This window comes from Saccoglossus kowalevskii, chromosome 20 (genome assembly GCF_978046115.1).
Source record: "Saccoglossus kowalevskii chromosome 20, keSacKowa6.1, whole genome shotgun sequence".
Taxonomy (NCBI): domain Eukaryota; kingdom Metazoa; phylum Hemichordata; class Enteropneusta; family Harrimaniidae; genus Saccoglossus; species Saccoglossus kowalevskii.
In genome coordinates, this window is record NC_140660.1 from 23,314,303 (window position 1) to 23,333,763 (window position 19,461).

Genomic DNA, 19,461 nt, shown 5'->3' on the forward strand with positions numbered 1-19,461 from the left:
TACATCTGTGGATTTATCAAGTGTACTGAAGGTAAGCAAATTACAAACTTACATCTGTGGATTTATCAAGTGTACTGAAGGTAAGCAAATTACAAACTTAGATCTGTGGATTTATCAAATGTACTGAAGGTAAGCAAATTACAAACTTACATCTGTGGATTTATCAAGTGTACTGAAGGTAAGCAAATTACAAACTTACATCTGTGGATTTATCAAGTGTACTGAAGGTAAGCAAATTACAAACTTACATCTGTGGATTTATCAAGTGTACTGAAGGTAAGCAAATTACAAACTTACATCTGTGGATTTATCAAGTGTACTGAAGGTAAGCAAATTACAAACTTACATCTGTGGATTTATCAAATGTACTGAAGGTAAGCAAATTACAAACTTACATCTGTGGATTTATCAAATGTACTGAAGGTAAGCAAATTACAAACTTACATCTGTGGATTTATCAAATGTACTGAAGGTAAGCAAACAACAAACTTACATCTGTGGATTTATCAAATGTACTGAAGGTAAGCAAACAACAAACTTTCATCTGTGGATTTATCAAATGTACTGAAGGTAAGCAAACAACAAACTTACATCTGTGGATTTATCAAATGTACTGAAGGTAAGCAAACAACAAACTTTCATCTCACATTATAATCATTCTAATATTGGATGATATTCATTCCCACAAAAAGAATTATTTTGATTTCTGGCGTTTCTCAACACTTGGAGACCTGGGATAGATACATGGGCAGATTTATGGTTGAATTTGATAGTATACACTGTATCTAATGGTTTTTTATAGAGGACAGCAGGGAAAATATTAGAAATAAGGGTATTATAAATTGGTAATTAGGCATCGAATTGTTTTTAGCTCCGCTGTCGACTTTGTCGAGCGGAGCTTATCATATGAGTGATTGTCCGTCGTCGTCCGGTGTCAGCCGTCCGTGTCAATGTTTTACATTTTCGACTTCTTCTTGAAAATTACAAGTCTGAAAGCTTTGATACTTGGTGTATATGTACCTTGGGTAGACCTCTCTCAGATTTGTTCATTTCATGATGATATCTTCAATTTTCTGATTTTGATGAATATTTTTGGTAAAAAGTATAACAGCAAGTCTGATTGTTTTGATAAAAACTATACATATAGGGACCTCAGGTAGACCTCTCTCAGATTTGTTCATTTTCTAATCATTATTATATCTTCAATTCTTTAATTAAAATGCGCATTGCAGCTGAGCTATCTCAGCCGGAAGTGCATATAAACCAAAAATTATATTTGTTGTATACTAAATCATTAAAATATTATTTTGACCATAGGAGTATGAAATTACATAATAAACACATACATTACTAATAGAGTAAGTATGGTATTTGTTATCCTGTGTCTGTCTCTGAACTTTACACATTGAATAAAAACTGAAAAATTACTAAAATTCTGTCTGTTGACTCCAAGGTGGGTGGGATACAGGCAGGCGTGATACAGGTGGGCAGTATTCAAGTAGGCGTGATACAGGTGGGCAGTATTCAAGTAGGCGTGATACAGGTGGGCAGTATTCAAGTAGGTGGGATACAGGTGGGCAGTATTCAAGTAGGTGGGATACAGGTGGGCAGTATTCAAGTAGGGGTGGGATACAGGTGGGCAGTATTCAAGTAGGTGTGATACTGGTGAGCAGTATTCAAGTAGGTGGGATACAGGTGGGCAGTATTCAAGTAGGTGGGATACAGGTGGGCAGTATTCAAGTAGGTGGGATACAGGTGGGCAGTATTCAAATAGGTGGGATACAGGTGGGCAGTATTCACGTAGGTGGGATACAGATGGGCAGTATTCAAGTAGGTGTGATACAGGTGGGCAGTATTCAAGTAGGTGGGATACAGGTGGGCAGTATTCAAGTAGGTGGGATAAAGATGGGCAGTATTCAAGTAGGTGGGATACAGGTGGGCAGTATTCAAGTAGGTGTGATACTGGTGAGCAGTATTCAAGTAGGTGGGATACAGGTGGGCAGTATTCAAGTAGGTGGGATACAGGTGGGCAGTATTCACGTAGGTGGGATACAGATGGGCAATATTCAAGTAGGTGTGATACAGGTGGGCAGTATTCAAGTAGGTGGGCAGTATTCAAGTAGGTGTGATACTGGTGAGCAGTATTCAAGTAGGTGGGATACAGGTGGGCAGTATTCAAGTAGGTGGGATACAGGTGGGCAGTATTCAAATAGGTGGGATACAGGTGGGCAGTATTCACGTAGGTGGGATACAGATGGGCAGGATTCAAGTAGGTGGGATACAGGTGGGCAGTATTCAAGTAGGTGGGATACAGGTGGGCAGTATTCAAGTAGGTGGGATACAGGTGGGCAGTATTCAGAAAAATTTTGGTGAGAAAGTCTGGTGGTGAAAATGCTAAACTTTACACAATATACACATATTGTATTCTTAGTGTTTTATATTCTATGTGTTGTAGCTGTGAAATATGGAGCAGTATTGGTTTACGATTATTTAGAGTTTTCAAAAGAGTTGGAGAACCCAGCCAGTATGAGATACAGAAATCTGGCAGCTCAGATTGAAAAGAGTGTAAGTATCCATAGAAACCAATTTGTTCAAAATATTTAAGTTATGTCTGTACATTCTGTTCACTAAATAATACTATACATCTTCAGCAGTTGTATGTATGAATCTAAAATCATTGTCTGTAAAAAACAAAAAGGACTGAAGAGTGTAACTGACACTTGCAGTTTGCCAAGGCTTTAATTATGTGATCTGACATATCAATTTGATGTTGATGAAGTCATTGAGATTAGATTGAAACCATTAATAGCCGATGGATTTGTAAAAAATTATGATTTAGTGCTTTTACACGAGAATTGGACATTGGGCAGTCATATTGAATCCAATTACAAAAATAATGTTCATGTTGATGTATCTTGGTATACTGTCTTTGTACAAAATTTAAACAGAAAAGTTCATTGCATTCATGGGAAAGTAGGCATGAGTATAATGAAAAACAAAATAGCCACCAGTCGGCCATATTTGTTCCAATCACACACAAAATATGACGTGCACCTATAACCCAATATGTATGATCACCATACCAACTTTGATCCAAATTGGCCTCGTCATCTGAGAAACTGCTTCGGACACGTTTAGGTATCAGTCGGCCATTTTTGCTTCGATCATAGAGTAACTTGACGCGCATATGTAAGACATTATGTATTGTCTTCATGTAAAGTTTGAATGAAATCCGTCAATGGGTGTCCGAGATATAGTTCCGGACGTACGTACATACGTACGGACGAAAGGAACCCAAATTAATAGTCCCTGTTTTCGGACTTTGTTCGAACGAGGACTAATAATAGTCTCCATTTCATTTGCGTGAATCAAAGATCTCACCATTTCATTTGCGAGATTCAAAATTCTCTCAGTTTCGTTGCCCAGAAATAAAATTCTCTCCATTTCATTGGCGAAAATCAAAATTCTCTCCATTTCATTGGCGAGAATCAAAATTTAATCTCTTCATTTCAATTTATTGCTGAAAATCAAAATTCTCCATTTCATTGCCGAGAATCAAAATGTACTCCATTTCATTGCCGAGAATCAAAATGTACTCCATTTCATTGGAAGAATCAAAATTTGCATCATTTCATTGATTTAAATCGGAATTATCTCAATTTCATTAGCATGAATCAGAATTCTCTCATTGGCGAGAATCAAAATTCTCATCATTTCATTTGAATAATCAAAATTCTCATCATTTCATTTGAATAATCAAAATTCTCATCATTTTATTGACATGAATAAGATTCTCTCAGTTTCATTGGCATGAATCAGAATTTTCTCCATTTTATGGGAAAAATCGAAATTCTCATCATTTGTACTTGGTGAGACCATGCCGACCTGTGTGACTGATTTCATCCGTGATGTGAATATATGGTTGGATACAAAGTTGTTTCAAATTTATCATTGTTCTGTTTTCACAGCTGAATGAAACCTATCAGATACTTGACAGTTTCATTGGATCCAAAGTCATCAAATTCCAGTAAGTTTTTTATTTTGTACTTATTTGTATTCCATAGTATAATAGGTGTTGTGTGATGTGAAGTTTTTTTTTTCATTTGCAATGTTTATGTAAATGTAGATCTGATGTAATTATAATTTTTGTTAATTATCCAATACATTGAAGTTTGAGTTTATCTAATATTTGTTTATTTGAGTCTTTTGTTAAGGTGATAATGAGTATAACTGAAAGTATACAATTGAACTTTTCTTTATTCCAGGAGTGGTAGCTTGGTGAGTTATAGTGAGTTATCTTTTGATCTGGAAACCATGGTAACCATAGATGATGTGAATGTCATTTTGCAAGATACCATAGAATGTGACGGTAGTGTTTGTTACATGAATAATACACAGATGCCAGGATATGAAATTAATAAAGCATCATCATATGCATCAGGTATGTGTTTTATATAAAGATTACTATGAGGTTATTACGAGAATACCTTAAAGTATGCATGAAGACAGTACAACCGGAGTATGCACGTCGGTTGATGCGACTATGTACTGTCTGAGTGCATACTTTGAGGTATCCTCCTAATAACCTAATTATATTACATCGTTTCCATTCCAAGGAATCTGCGAACGTCTTTGTGTGGAGTCTGGTCAAACCTTGGTGGCAGCCATGTTTGTTTTTATTATTAGAGGACGCTTACGCGCGTAAGCATTACATATTTGTAATTCGCATTTCCTAATATGGTAGGATGAAAATACCCCGTAACTTATGGCGTTACAATAACAGATGTATAATAATAGTTTTTAATCTAACACAGGATTTTCTTTTATTAAACAACTTGCTGGTTTGAACAGATTTCTGATTATGCAGGGTTCAGTTTACGAAGACTTTTTCTTTCCACAGAACTTGCATTAGACATGTTGCTTAATTAAACAGGGTTTATTTAATATTTCTTGTTTACCCATGATTTAGCAAATGCTGAATCTATAATTTCTTGATTTTTTTGCTGCTATAAACTAATTTACGAGAGAACCAGCAAATACTGTAAAATACTTCATTTTCGTTTGAAATTATTTTTCATTATTTTCACTGAAATATACATTTTTTTCTAAATTTTACATTCAACTTCAAAAATCAGTGAAAATAAAACGCTTTTCAGCGAAAATTAATTCCAGTATTTTACAGCAATGTATGATAAAAGCAATTCAAATTTATCACCTTGTCACCAGATGATTTTATAATTTTATTCACTTTCTTTGCATAATAGATTTAAATGAATGTGTACTTGGTGTAAATGATTGTCATCCAGAGTCTACTACATGTATCAATTTAAATGGAACATTTACATGTCAATGTAGACAAGGTTGGAGAGCATACAGCATACCTAAAATGTGTGAAGGTAGGTTTTTTAACCCAGTGTTTTCTCCTGTATTTTACTCACACACCTACTTGTATCTATCCCACCTACCTGAATACTGCCCATCTTTATCCCACCTACCTGAATACTGCCCATCTCTATTCCACCCACCTGAATACTGCCCATCTCTATTCCACTTACCTGAATACTGCCCATCTCTATTCCACTTACCTGAATACTGCCCACCTGTATCCAACCCACCTGAATACTGCCCATCTCTATTCCACCTACCTGAATACTGCCTACCTGTATCCCACCTACCTGAATACTGCCTACCTGTATCCCACCTACCTGAAAACTGCCCACCTGTACCCAACCTACCTGAATACTGCCCACATGTATTCCACCTACCTGAATACTGCACACCTTATCACACCTACCTGAATACTGCCCACCTGTACCCCACCTACCTGAATATTACTCACCTGTACCCCACCTACCTGAATACTGCCCACCTGTATCCCGCCTACCTGAATACTGCCCACCTGTACCCCACCTACCTGAATACTGCCCACATGTATTCCACCTACCTGAATACTGCCCACATGTATTCCACTTACCTGAATACTGCCCACATGTATCCCACCTACCTGAATATTACTCACCTGTACCCCACCTACCTGAATACTGCCTACCTGTATCCCACCTACCTGAATACTGCCCACATGTATTCCACCTACCTGAATATTACCCACCTGTACCCACACCTACCTGAATACTGCCCACCTGTACCCCACTTACCTGAATACTGCCCACCTGTACCCCACCTACCTGAATACTGCCCATCTTTACCCCACCTACCTGAATACTGCCCACATGTATTCCACTTACCTGAATACTGCCCACATGTATCCCACCTACCTGAATATTACTCACCTGTACCCCACCTACCTGAATACTGCCTACCTGTATCCCACCTACCTGAATACTGCCCACATGTATCCCACCTACTTGAATACTGCCCACATGTATCCCACCTACCTGAATATTACCCACCTGTACCCACACCTACCTGAATACTGCCCACCTGTACCCCACTTACCTGAATACTGCCCACCTGTACCCCACCTACCTGAATACTGCCCACCTGTACCCACCTACCTGAATACTGCCCACATGTATTCCACCTACCTGAATACTGCCCACATGTATTCCACCTACCTGAATACTGCCCACATGTATTCCACCTACCTGAATACTGCCCACCTGTACCCCACCTACCTGAATATTACTCACCTGTACCCCACCTACCTGAATACTGCCCACCTGTATCCCGCCTACCTGAATACTGCCCACCTGTACCCCACCTACCTGAATACTGCCCACATGTATTCCACCTACCTGAATACTGCCCACATGTATTCCACTTACCTGAATACTGCCCACATGTATCCCACCTACCTGAATACTGCCCACATGTATTCCACTTACCTGAATACTGCCCACATGTATTCCACCTACCTGAATACTGCCCACATGTATCCCACTTACCTGAATACTGCCCACCTGTATCACACCTACTTTAATACTGCCCACCTGTATCCCACCTACTTTAATACTGCCCACATGTATCCCACCTACCTGAATACTGCCCACATGTATTCCACTTACCTGAATACTGCCCACATGTATTCCACCTACCTGAATACTGCCTACCTGTACCCCACCTACCTGAATACTGCCCACCTGTACCCCACTTAGCTGAATACTGCCCATCTTTATCCCACCTACCTGAATACTGCCCACCTGTATACCACCTACCTGAATACTGCCCACCTGTATCCCACCTACCTGAATACTGCCCACCTGTATCCCACCTACCTGAATACTGCCCACATGTATTCCACCTACCTGAATACTGCCTACCTGTACCCCATCTACCTGAATACTGCCCACCTGTACCCCACCTACCTAAATATTACCCACCTGTACCCACACCTACCTGAATACTGCCCACATGTATTCCATCTACCTGAATACTGCACACCTTATCACACCTACCTGAATATTACTCACCTGTACCCCACCTACCTGAATACTGCCCACCTGTATCCCGCCTACCTGAATACTGCCCACCTGTACCCCACCTACCTGAATACTGCCCACCTGTACCCCACCTACCTGAATACTGCCCACATGTATTCCACCTACCTGAATACTGCCCACATGTATTCCACCTACCTGAATACTGCACACATGTATCCCACCTACCTGAATACTGCTCACATGTATCCCACCTACCTGAATACTGCCCACCTGTACCCCACCTACCTGAATACTGCCCACATGTATTCCACTTACCTGAATACTGCCCACATGTATTCCACCTACCTGGATACTGCCCACATGTATTTCATTTACCTGAATACTGCCCGCATGTATCCCACCTACCTGAATACTGCCCACATGTATCCCACCTACCTGAATACTGCCCACATGTATTCCACTTACCTGAATACTGCCCACATGTATTCCACCTACCTGAATACTGCCCACATGTATCCCACTCACCTGAATACTGCCCACATGTATCCCACTTACCTGAATACTGCCCACATGTATCCCACCTACCTGAATACTGCCCACATGTATCCCACCTACCTGAATACTGCCCACATGTATTCCACCAACCTGAATACTGCGCACCTTATCACACCTACCTGAATACTGCCCACATGTATTCCATTTACCTGAATACTGCCCACATGTATCCCACCTACCTGAATACTGCCCACCTGTATCCCACCTACCTGAATACTGCCCACATGTATTCCACTTACCTGAATACTGCCCACCTGTACCCAACCTACCTGAATACTGCCCACCTGTACCCAACCTACCTGAATACTGCCCATCTGTACCCCACCTACCTGAATACTGCCCACCTGTACCCCACCTACCTGAATACTGCCCACTTGTACCCCACTTACCTGAATACTGCCCACATGTATCCCACTTACCTGAATACTGCCCACATGTATCCCACCTACCTGAATACTGCCCACATGTATCCCACCTACCTGAATACTGCCCACATGTATCCCACCTACCTGAATACTGCCCACATGTACCCCACCAACCTGAATACTGCGCACCTTATCACACCTACCTGAATACTGCCCACCTGTAACCCACCTACCTGAATACTGCCCACCTGTACCCCACTTAGCTGAATACTGCCCATCTTTATCCCACCTACCTGAATACTGCCCACCTGTATCCCACCTACCTGAATACTGCCCACCTGTATCCCACCTACCTGAATACTGCCCACCTGTATCCCACCTACCTGAATACTGCCCACATGTATCCCACCTACCTGAATACTGCCTACCTGTACCCCACCTACCTGAATACTGCCCACCTGTACCCCACCTACCTAAATATTACCCACCTGTACCCACACCTACCTGAATACTGCCCACATGTATTCCATCTACCTGAATACTGCACACCTTATCACACCTACCTGAATATTACTCACCTGTACCCCACCTACTTGAATACTGCCCACCTGTATCCCGCCTACCTGAATACTGCCCACCTGTACCCCACCTACCTGAATACTGCCCACATGTATTCCACCTACCTGAATACTGCCCACATGTATTCCACCTACCTGAATACTGCACACATGTATCCCACCTACCTGAATACTGCTCACATGTATCCCACCTACCTGAATACTGCCCACCTGTACCCCACCTACCTGAATACTGCCCACATGTATTCCACTTACCTGAATACTGCCCACATGTATTCCACCTACCTGGATACTGCCCACATGTATTCCATTTACCTGAATACTGCCCGCATGTATCCCACCTACCTGAATACTGCCCACATGTATTCCACCTACCTGAATACTGCCCACATGTATCCCACTTACCTGAATACTGCCCACCTGTATCACACCTACTTTAATACTGCCCACCTGTATCCCACCTACCTGAATACTGCCCACATGTATTCCACTTACCTGAATACTGCCCACATGTATTCCACCTACCTGAATACTGCCTACCTGTACCCCACCTACCTGAATACTGCCCACCTGTACCCCACTTAGCTGAATACTGCCCATCTTTATCCCACCTACCTGAATACTGCCCACCTGTATACCACCTACCTGAATACTGCCCACCTGTATCCCACCTACCTGAATACTGCCCACCTGTATCCCACCTACCTGAATACTGCCCACATGTATTCCACCTACCTGAATACTGCCTACCTGTACCCCACCTACCTGAATACTGCCCACCTGTATCCCACCTACCTGAATACTGCCCACATGTATTCCACCTACCTGAATACTGCCTACCTGTACCCCACCTACCTGAATACTGCCCACCTGTACCCCACCTACCTAATTATTACCCACCTGTACCCACACCTACCTGAATACTGCCCACATGTATTCCATCTACCTGAATACTGCACACCTTATCACACCTACCTGAATATTACTCACCTGTACCCCACCTACTTGAATACTGCCCACCTGTATCCCGCCTACCTGAATACTGCCCACCTGTACCCCACCTACCTGAATACTGCCCACATGTATTCCACCTACCTGAATACTGCCCACATGTATTCCACCTACCTGAATACTGCACACATGTATCCCACCTACCTGAATACTGCTCACATGTATCCCACCTACCTGAATACTGCCCACCTGTACCCCACCTACCTGAATACTGCCCACATGTATTCCACTTACCTGAATACTGCCCACATGTATTCCACCTACCTGGATACTGCCCACATGTATTCCATTTACCTGAATACTGCCCGCATGTATCCCACCTACCTGAATACTGCCCACATGTATTCCACCTACCTGAATACTGCCCACATGTATCCCACTTACCTGAATACTGCCCACCTGTATCACACCTACTTTAATACTGCCCACCTGTATCCCACCTACCTGAATACTGCCCACATGTATTCCACTTACCTGAATACTGCCCACATGTATTCCACCTACCTGAATACTGCCTACCTGTACCCCACCTACCTGAATACTGCCCACCTGTACCCCACTTAGCTGAATACTGCCCATCTTTATCCCACCTACCTGAATACTGCCCACCTGTATACCACCTACCTGAATACTGCCCACCTGTATCCCACCTACCTGAATACTGCCCACCTGTATCCCACCTACCTGAATACTGCCCACATGTATTCCACCTACCTGAATACTGCCTACCTGTACCCCACCTACCTGAATACTGCCCACCTGTACCCCACCTACCTAAATATTACCCACCTGTACCCACACCTACCTGAATACTGCCCACATGTATTCCATCTACCTGAATACTGCACACCTTATCACACCTACCTGAATATTACTCACCTGTACCCCACCTACCTGAATACTGCCCACCTGTATCCCGCCTACCTGAATACTGCCCACCTGTACCCCACCTACCTGAATACTGCCCACATGTATTCCACCTACCTGAATACTGCCCACATGTATTCCACCTACCTGAATACTGCACACATGTATCCCACCTACCTGAATACTGCTCACATGTATCCCACCTACCTGAATACTGCCCACCTGTACCCCACCTACCTGAATACTGCCCACATGTATTCCACTTACCTGAATACTGCCCACATGTATTCCACCTACCTGGATACTGCCCACATGTATTCCATTTACCTGAATACTGCCCGCATGTATCCCACCTACCTGAATACTGCCCACATGTATCCCACCTACCTGAATACTGCCCACATGTATTCCACTTACCTGAATACTGCCCACATGTATTCCACCTACCTGAATACTGCCCACATGTATCCCACTTACCTGAATACTGCCCACATGTATCCCACTTACCTGAATACTGCCCACATGTATCCCACCTACCTGAATACTGCCCACATGTATCCCACCTACCTGAATACTGCCCACATGTATTCCACCAACCTGAATACTGCGCACCTTATCACACCTACCTGAATACTGCCCACATGTATTCCATTTACCTGAATACTGCCCACATGTATCCCACCTACCTGAATACTGCCCACCTGTATCCCACCTACCTGAATACTGCCCACATGTATTCCACTTACCTGAATACTGCCCACCTGTACCCAACCTACCTGAATACTGCCCACCTGTACCCAACCTACCTGAATACTGCCCATCTGTACCCCACCTACCTGAATACTGCCCACCTGTACCCCAACTACCTGAATACTGCCCACCTGTACCCCACTTACCTGAATACTGCCCACATGTATCCCACTTACCTGAATACTGCCCACATGTATCCCACCTACCTGAATACTGCCCACATGTATCCCACCTACCTGAATACTGCCCACATGTATCCCACCTACCTGAATACTGCCCACATGTACCCCACCAACCTGAATACTGCGCACCTTATCACACCTACCTGAATACTGCCCACCTGTACCCCACCTACCTGAATACTGCCCACCTGTACCCCACTTAGCTGAATACTGCCCATCTTTATCCCACCTACCTGAATACTGCCCACCTGTATCCCACCTACCTGAATACTGCCCACATGTATTCCACCTACCTGAATACTGCCTACCTGTACCCCACCTACCTGAATACTGCCCACCTGTACCCCACCTACCTAAATATTACCCACCTGTACCCACACCTATCTGAATACTGCCCACATGTATTCCATCTACCTGAATACTGCACACCTTATCACACCTACCTGAATATTACTCACCTGTACCCCACCTACCTGAATACTGCCCACCTGTATCCCGCCTACCTGAATACTGCCCACCTGTACCCCACCTACCTGAATACTGCCCACATGTATTCCACCTACCTGAATACTGCCCACATGTATTCCACCTACCTGAATACTGCACACATGTATCCCACCTACCTGAATACTGCTCACATGTATCCCACCTACCTGAATACTGCCCACATGTATCCCACCTACCTGAATACTGCCCACATGTATTCCACTTACCTGAATACTGCCCACATGTATTCCACCTACCTGGATACTGCCCACATGTATTCCATTTACCTGAATACTGCCCGCATGTATCCCACCTACCTGAATACTGCCCACATGTATCCCACCTACCTGAATACTGCCCACATGTATTCCACTTACCTGAATACTGCCCACATGTATTCCACCTACCTGAATACTGCCCACATGTATCCCACTTACCTGAATACTGCCCACATGTATCCCACTTACCTGAATACTGCCCACATGTATCCCACCTACCTGAATACTGCCCACATGTATCCCACCTACCTGAATACTGCCCACATGTATTCCACCAACCTGAATACTGCGCACCTTATCACACCTACCTGAATACTGCCCACATGTATTCCATTTACCTGAATACTGCCCACATGTATCCCACCTACCTGAATACTGCCCACCTGTATCCCACCTACCTGAATACTGCCCACATGTATTCCACTTACCTGAATACTGCCCACCTGTACCCAACCTACCTGAATACTGCCCACCTGTACCCAACCTACCTGAATACTGCCCATCTGTACCCCACCTACCTGAATACTGCCCACCTGTACCCCACCTACCTGAATACTGCCCACCTGTACCCCACTTACCTGAATACTGCCCACATGTATCCCACTTACCTGAATACTGCCCACATGTATCCCACCTACCTGAATACTGCCCACATGTATCCCACCTACCTGAATACTGCCCACATGTATCCCACCTACCTGAATACTGCCCACATGTATCCCACCTACCTGAATACTGCCCACATGTACCCCACCAACCTGAATACTGCCCACCTTATCACACCTACCTGAATACTGCCCACCTGTACCCCACCTACCTGAATACTGCCCACCTGTACCCCACCTACCTGAATACTGCCCACATGTATCCCACCTACCTGAATACTGCCCACATGTATCCCACCTACCTGAATACTGCCCACATGTATTCCACTTACCTGAATACTGCCCACATGTATTCCACCTACCTGAATACTGCCCACCTGTACCCAACCTACCTGAATACTGCCCACCTGTACCCAACCTACCTGAATACTGCCCATCTGTACCCCACCTACCTGAATACTGCCCACCTGTACCCCACCTACCTGAATACTGCCCACCTGTACCCCACCTACCTGAATACTGCCCACCTGTATCCCGCCTACCTGAATACTGCCCACCTGTATCCCACCTACCTGAATACTGCCCACCTGTATCCCACATACCTGAATATTGCCCACCTGTACCCCACCTACCTGAATACTGCCCACATGTATTCCACCTACTACCTGAATACTGCCCACATGTATTCCACTTACCTGAATACTGCCCACATGTATTCCACTTACCTGAATACTGCCCACATGTATTCCACCTACCTGAATACTGCCCACATGTATTCCACCTACCTGAATACTGCCCACCTGTACCCAATCTACCTGAATACTGCCCACATGTATTTCACCTACCTGAATACTGCCTACATGTATTCCACCTACCTGATTACTGCCTACATGTATCCCACCTACCTGAATACTGCCCACCTGTATCCCACTTACCTGAATACTGCCCACATGTATTCCACCTACCTGAATACTGCCTACATGTATCCCACCTACCTGAATACTGCCTACATGTATCCCACCTACCTGAATACTGCCTACATGTATCCCACCTACCTGAATACTGCCTACATGTATCCCACCTACCTGAATACTGCCTACATGTATCCCACCTACCTGAATACTGCCTACATGTATCCCACCTACCTGAATACTGCCCACATGTATTCCACTTACCTGAATACTGCCCACATGTATTCCACCTACCTGAATACTGCCCACCTGTATCCCACTTACCTGAATACTGCCCACATGTATTCCACCTACCTGAATACTGCCCACATGTATCCCACCTACCTGAATACTGCCCACATGTATTCCACCTACCTGAATACTGCCCACATGTATTCCACTTACCTGAATACTGCCCACATGTATCCCACCTACCTGAATACTGCCCACATGTATCCCACCTACCTGAATACTGCCCACATGTATTCCACTTACCTGAATACTGCCCACATGTATTCCACCTACCTGAATACTGCCCACATGTATTCCACTTACCTGAATACTGCCCACATGTATTCCACCTACCTGAATACTGCCCACCTGTATCCCACCTACCTGAATACTGCCCACATGTATTCCACCTACCTGAATACTGCCCACCTGTACCCAACCTACCTGAATACTGCCCACTTGTATCCCACCTACCTGAATACTGCCACTTGTATCCCACCTACCTGAATACTTCCCACCTGTATCCTACCTACCTCAATGTTTCGAGATAAGTTCTATGTGAGAATAGAGGGTTGATTTCTTGCTTGCCAAATTTTTTTGCTGGTTTTACTGATTTCCCATGTTCCAAAGAGCTAATGAAATCAAACCCAGATCGACAAAATTGAAATGTTTTTTCATCAGAATGTTTCTAAGGTAATGGTGGAATTAGAAACTTGTCTATTCAGTGAATGACTTTTAATTTATTAATCAATTGCAATATTTTTTTATTTTCCGTAGACATTGATGAATGTAAAGAGAGTATAAATTGTACATCTCCAAATACGGCATGTATAAATCAACCTGGTACATTTACCTGTACTTGTCAAGATGGACACATTGGAGATCAGTTCAGTGAACTTGGATGTATAAGTAAGTAATTGTTGTCATAGTGATAGTCTCAGACCTAAATTTAGGATTTGATGTCACTCTTCATGTTTTTATTATTAGGTTAATGCATTAGCATACTAAAAATTAAAAAAAAAATGTGTAATGGAAAACTGTTTGTAAAAAGCATTTGTCACATCTACCATACTCCCAACATCATATTTGTAATAGATACCATTTTCTCTGTTTGTGATTAAATTGACAGTTTTAGTCCATTGTTGGATAATTTGTGAAATTGTTGTTTTGACTTTGGTTGCAAGAAATATATTCTGCCTACCATTACCGTAAAAACTTGATTAATTTGCGGTCTCTATTAGTTCGCGCACCCATTTTATTTTTGAACGCTAATTTTTAAATGTATCCTTTTAATTCGCGGCGTTCAAGAACATGTTTAAAATTGTATCCTATTAATTCGCGTGCCAGAATAAAGTGGATAACTCAGAATAAATTGCATGAAGACATTAAAAATATACATATAATTTTATGTTATCAGTACTTGGTGTTGCCACAATTGCAGATGATCTCCGTCATCACAGCCTTTCAGTTAGCAAGCAGTTTAGGTTCGGTAAAGATTTGACGTGAAAAAAATCATTCCCCCACAACACTACAGATATTGAGCAAGATTATTACTTAGTCGATAAATATCCATCGGTCAGCACATCGATTAAGAATTTCCGTGATGGAAAGCTTAGTACAGGGCTTTTTCGTCTCTGGTCCACAGGGTTGCATCGACCATGTGCCCGCCATTATTCTATTACGTCATTTAAGTGAACCGCCCTATGGTGCGTAAATTGACATTTTTGATTGGTCGGGCGATTGACCTCGTGTCACATTTTCATTATACCTGATTCGGTAAAAAACATGGTTAAGCCGTCATGTACATTATGTACCTTCTATAAATCTAACCTTGCACACATAATCTTGTACTGATGTGTTTTTTGTCCAAGAAAGACGTTCCCTTTCATTTAACCCCCAGTTAACTCTTCGCGTCCATGGTATTTGTGAGAGTTTATAGATTTTTCGAACAAATGACAAGTAACTATATTGATTTGCGTAAAGCTGGGTGGCCCGAATTTAAATATCAGTGCATTAACTCTGGATGTCATTGCCTAGTGCCGCACGTAATTCAAACGCGTGGTTATTAGAGTTCAGTCGAAATGTACGTGAATAATGCGATCGAAGTCCGCTGCCCAGAATTTAATTTGACGTATGGTATGTTTATGATGCATAATTATTATGAATGCAACGCATTATCAAGTCGATGATATTGAAATATTCACAGACCCAATACCCCGGGTCAGTGCCCTAACAATAGTTTTAAAAATAAATAATTATCATGAAAGCAATACATAACGAAGTACAGAGCCGGTACAATATTGTAAACAAATTTGCATAATTAGAAAAGCAGTGCACTAAGTAAACGACGTTCAAGTTGATATATTCAAGCCAGTACAGAGTTGCATACAAGTTGCATAATTACAGTACCTTCGGATATAATAACAATTTTACTAGTTTGACGCACAAGGCACGAAAGAAAAAAAGGTTGCTAAGGTAACGCGTCAGTTCAGTGCGTGACTTGGGGTCAAACTTCGGTCAACACACACTTGATGTCAGCATCACTACGCAACAAGTTTCGCAAAAAAGTACTTGAAGTTCAATTGCATCCCAAAATGATGTCGCTGATCACTACGTTGTCGCAGCGTGTGTTGTGTCATGTCCATGATGCACCCCGTTTCGACTTTGACTTGCTTTTCCTTCTTAGTGATGCGACCTCTCACCAATGTATTAAAACACTTTGAATTTATTCTTTGCATGATTATATTTGGTCAACGCGAAACATTATTTTTTCTAAACATTTTCTGAGACCATTTCTATCAACGCAGGGTTATTTTTCTTCGTAATATCTGCCATAACATCGCCCGGGCGATGCCTAGAAAAATAAAAAAAGGCAGTGCAGCCAGACGGCTACTTTGTAGCAACGTGTTCATTGTTTGTTTGTGTACAGAGTGACCTTTGCCATTTCATTGTTTCATTTTAAGTGTAACATGATGCGTGGTCCTTGACGCAGTGCGTGTTCTCTGCCCGACTATACGCCATGAATGTCGCTAGCCACGAGTCTCAGAGGCACTAAAAAAACGTCCTGTAATCGTGTTCATTGGAAAACACAACAAATCACTAATAAATTTATGAAAACAGCTCCTTTTTGAATCTATCGAAAAGTACTCTTTTAATTCACGCACCAAAAACCAATAATTTTTACGCTATTAATTCGTGCACTTATAATAATTATTTTTACTACCGCGAATTAATCCAGTTTTTACGGTATATATTTGTTGCAATAGATTCATCATTTTCAGTTATTCTTTTTCCTTCCTAGATATTTGTAATTCTAACCCATGTCGTCATGGAGGCATATGTACTGCAGTTAAGAATGGATTCAGTTGTCTGTAAGTTGACCCACAATAAATCATTTTTTGCTCACTGTGAGATTCTGCGTTATACATAAACTATTAAACTATAAAGAACAAAAAAAGTTTGTAGTGGCATCAACATGTCGCAATGAGAAAGTAATTTTGGGGTATTTCACACTTAAATAATGTGCTATATACATTTAATGATGGTTAATTTTGATAAATAAGGGTATCTCAGCGCAAAATTTCCTTCTCAAAGGTCTGTATATCAAAATTGAGCTATAAAAAAATTCAAGTTCAATATTAAATCATTCAATCAGTGTGGCAGTCTGCAATACGCGAAATCTCATGGTAAACAGAAAATCACCTGTTGTTGAACCTAACCTGTTTCGATGAAGTTTGGGTTTATATGTTTAGAAGTTTGGTTGTGTATAAAGCTGGTAGACAAACTTTTTTTTTTTTATTGGAACTAGATTTTTATTTCCAGGACAATGTGAATGCTGGTTTAAATTCTTTTCATTTGCTTTTCTCCACTCAATCCTGTGCAATATTTTCTATCCCCATTTAGATGTAGTCAGAAAATGGTTTCAACTACGTGCATCTGTTACCCGCCCATCCATCCTCAACTGTATTTCAGGCATGCCCTGGTTACATTCAAACTTTACACACACTCTTACATCATATCATTCAATGCAACATACATTTTAGTGTCAAATACTGTAGAATACTTTATTTTTGCTTGGAATTTATTTTTGCTATTTTCGCTGAAGGGATTATTCCCTGAAAATAAAATCCAGCGAATATATTTTTTTTCCTATATTTCACATTAAACTCATGAAAAATCAATGAAAATAAATTTCAAGCAAAACGCCCAAAAAGCCTTTTCAGCGAAAATTAATTCCAGCGAAAATAAAGTATTCCACAGTACTATTTTTGTCGACTTCTTGAAAACAGATAGCTTAATGGCTTTGATGGGAATTACTTTGACTGGACATCTCTCAAAAGGTTTATATTTAGACGATAGTCAATTCTCAAATTTTGGGGAATATTTTAGGTAAAAAATTGTCATTTTCGATATCTTTTTGAAAACTGCAATCCCAATTACTTTGATATTTTTAATGTAGAAATACTTCGAATGGATTTCTCTCAGATTTATTTATTACATGTATATGACATTAACTTCCATTCTTTAATTTTAGTATTATGGTTATTTTTATTGAAATGGCTATTTTTGATTTTTCTAAAACCAGTTTCTTTATTATTAGGTAGCATGAGTAGTTTCTTTTACAGATTTGTTCATTTTGTTATGATATTTATACTACGGATCAGATTGCTTTGTTTACAAACAGAAGAACTAAATCAGCCATGGGTGCTTGTTTTCAGACACCCCCAGTCTAAAAGTTTCTAATGGTCAAGTCGTATTATTTTTTTCAACATTTTATATGTCACTGCCTTTAAAATGTCACAGCCAACATAGTATGTTGTGGGTCCCATGCAACATGTACAATCGATGTAAAACATGTAATTTAGCCATGTGATATGCAATATATCACAATTCTAAATTATAGTGAATTATGGAGTAGTTTTGGCTGATTTAAACACCACCAATCACACCTGATAATGCAAGCTGACAAAACTATCCCACAATACACTACAATTATTGCACTGGGGGTGTCTGAAAAATCAGAAAACAAGCTGCAGTCTTGGCTGATTTAGTTCTTCTAACGGAACCTGATCCGTGGTCTATTTCTCATGCTTTTACCCTGATTTTCACATTCATTTTAGGTGTCCAAGTGGATATACTGGCTTAACATGTGCACAGAACGACCCGGAAGTGCAAAGTAAGTTGGATTAGACTACCTATTTTC

General features: G+C 41.7%; 1 protein-coding gene across 1 annotated transcript in view; it reads left to right on the forward strand.

Annotated features, from left to right (window-relative positions):
* The window catches only part of LOC102800804 (uncharacterized), a 64,123-nt gene that overhangs the window by 31,962 nt on the left and 12,700 nt on the right, over positions 1-19,461 (forward strand). The window contains exons 19-26 of the mRNA XM_085494459.1: positions 1,454-2,329; positions 2,456-2,565; positions 3,969-4,027; positions 4,266-4,441; positions 5,265-5,396; positions 15,036-15,167; positions 17,560-17,629; positions 19,379-19,434. Of these exons, the coding sequence (XP_085350585.1) occupies positions 1,454-2,329; positions 2,456-2,565; positions 3,969-4,027; positions 4,266-4,441; positions 5,265-5,396; positions 15,036-15,167; positions 17,560-17,629; positions 19,379-19,434 (1,611 nt within the window). The remainder of the gene's footprint in view (positions 1-1,453; positions 2,330-2,455; positions 2,566-3,968; positions 4,028-4,265; positions 4,442-5,264; positions 5,397-15,035; positions 15,168-17,559; positions 17,630-19,378; positions 19,435-19,461) is intronic.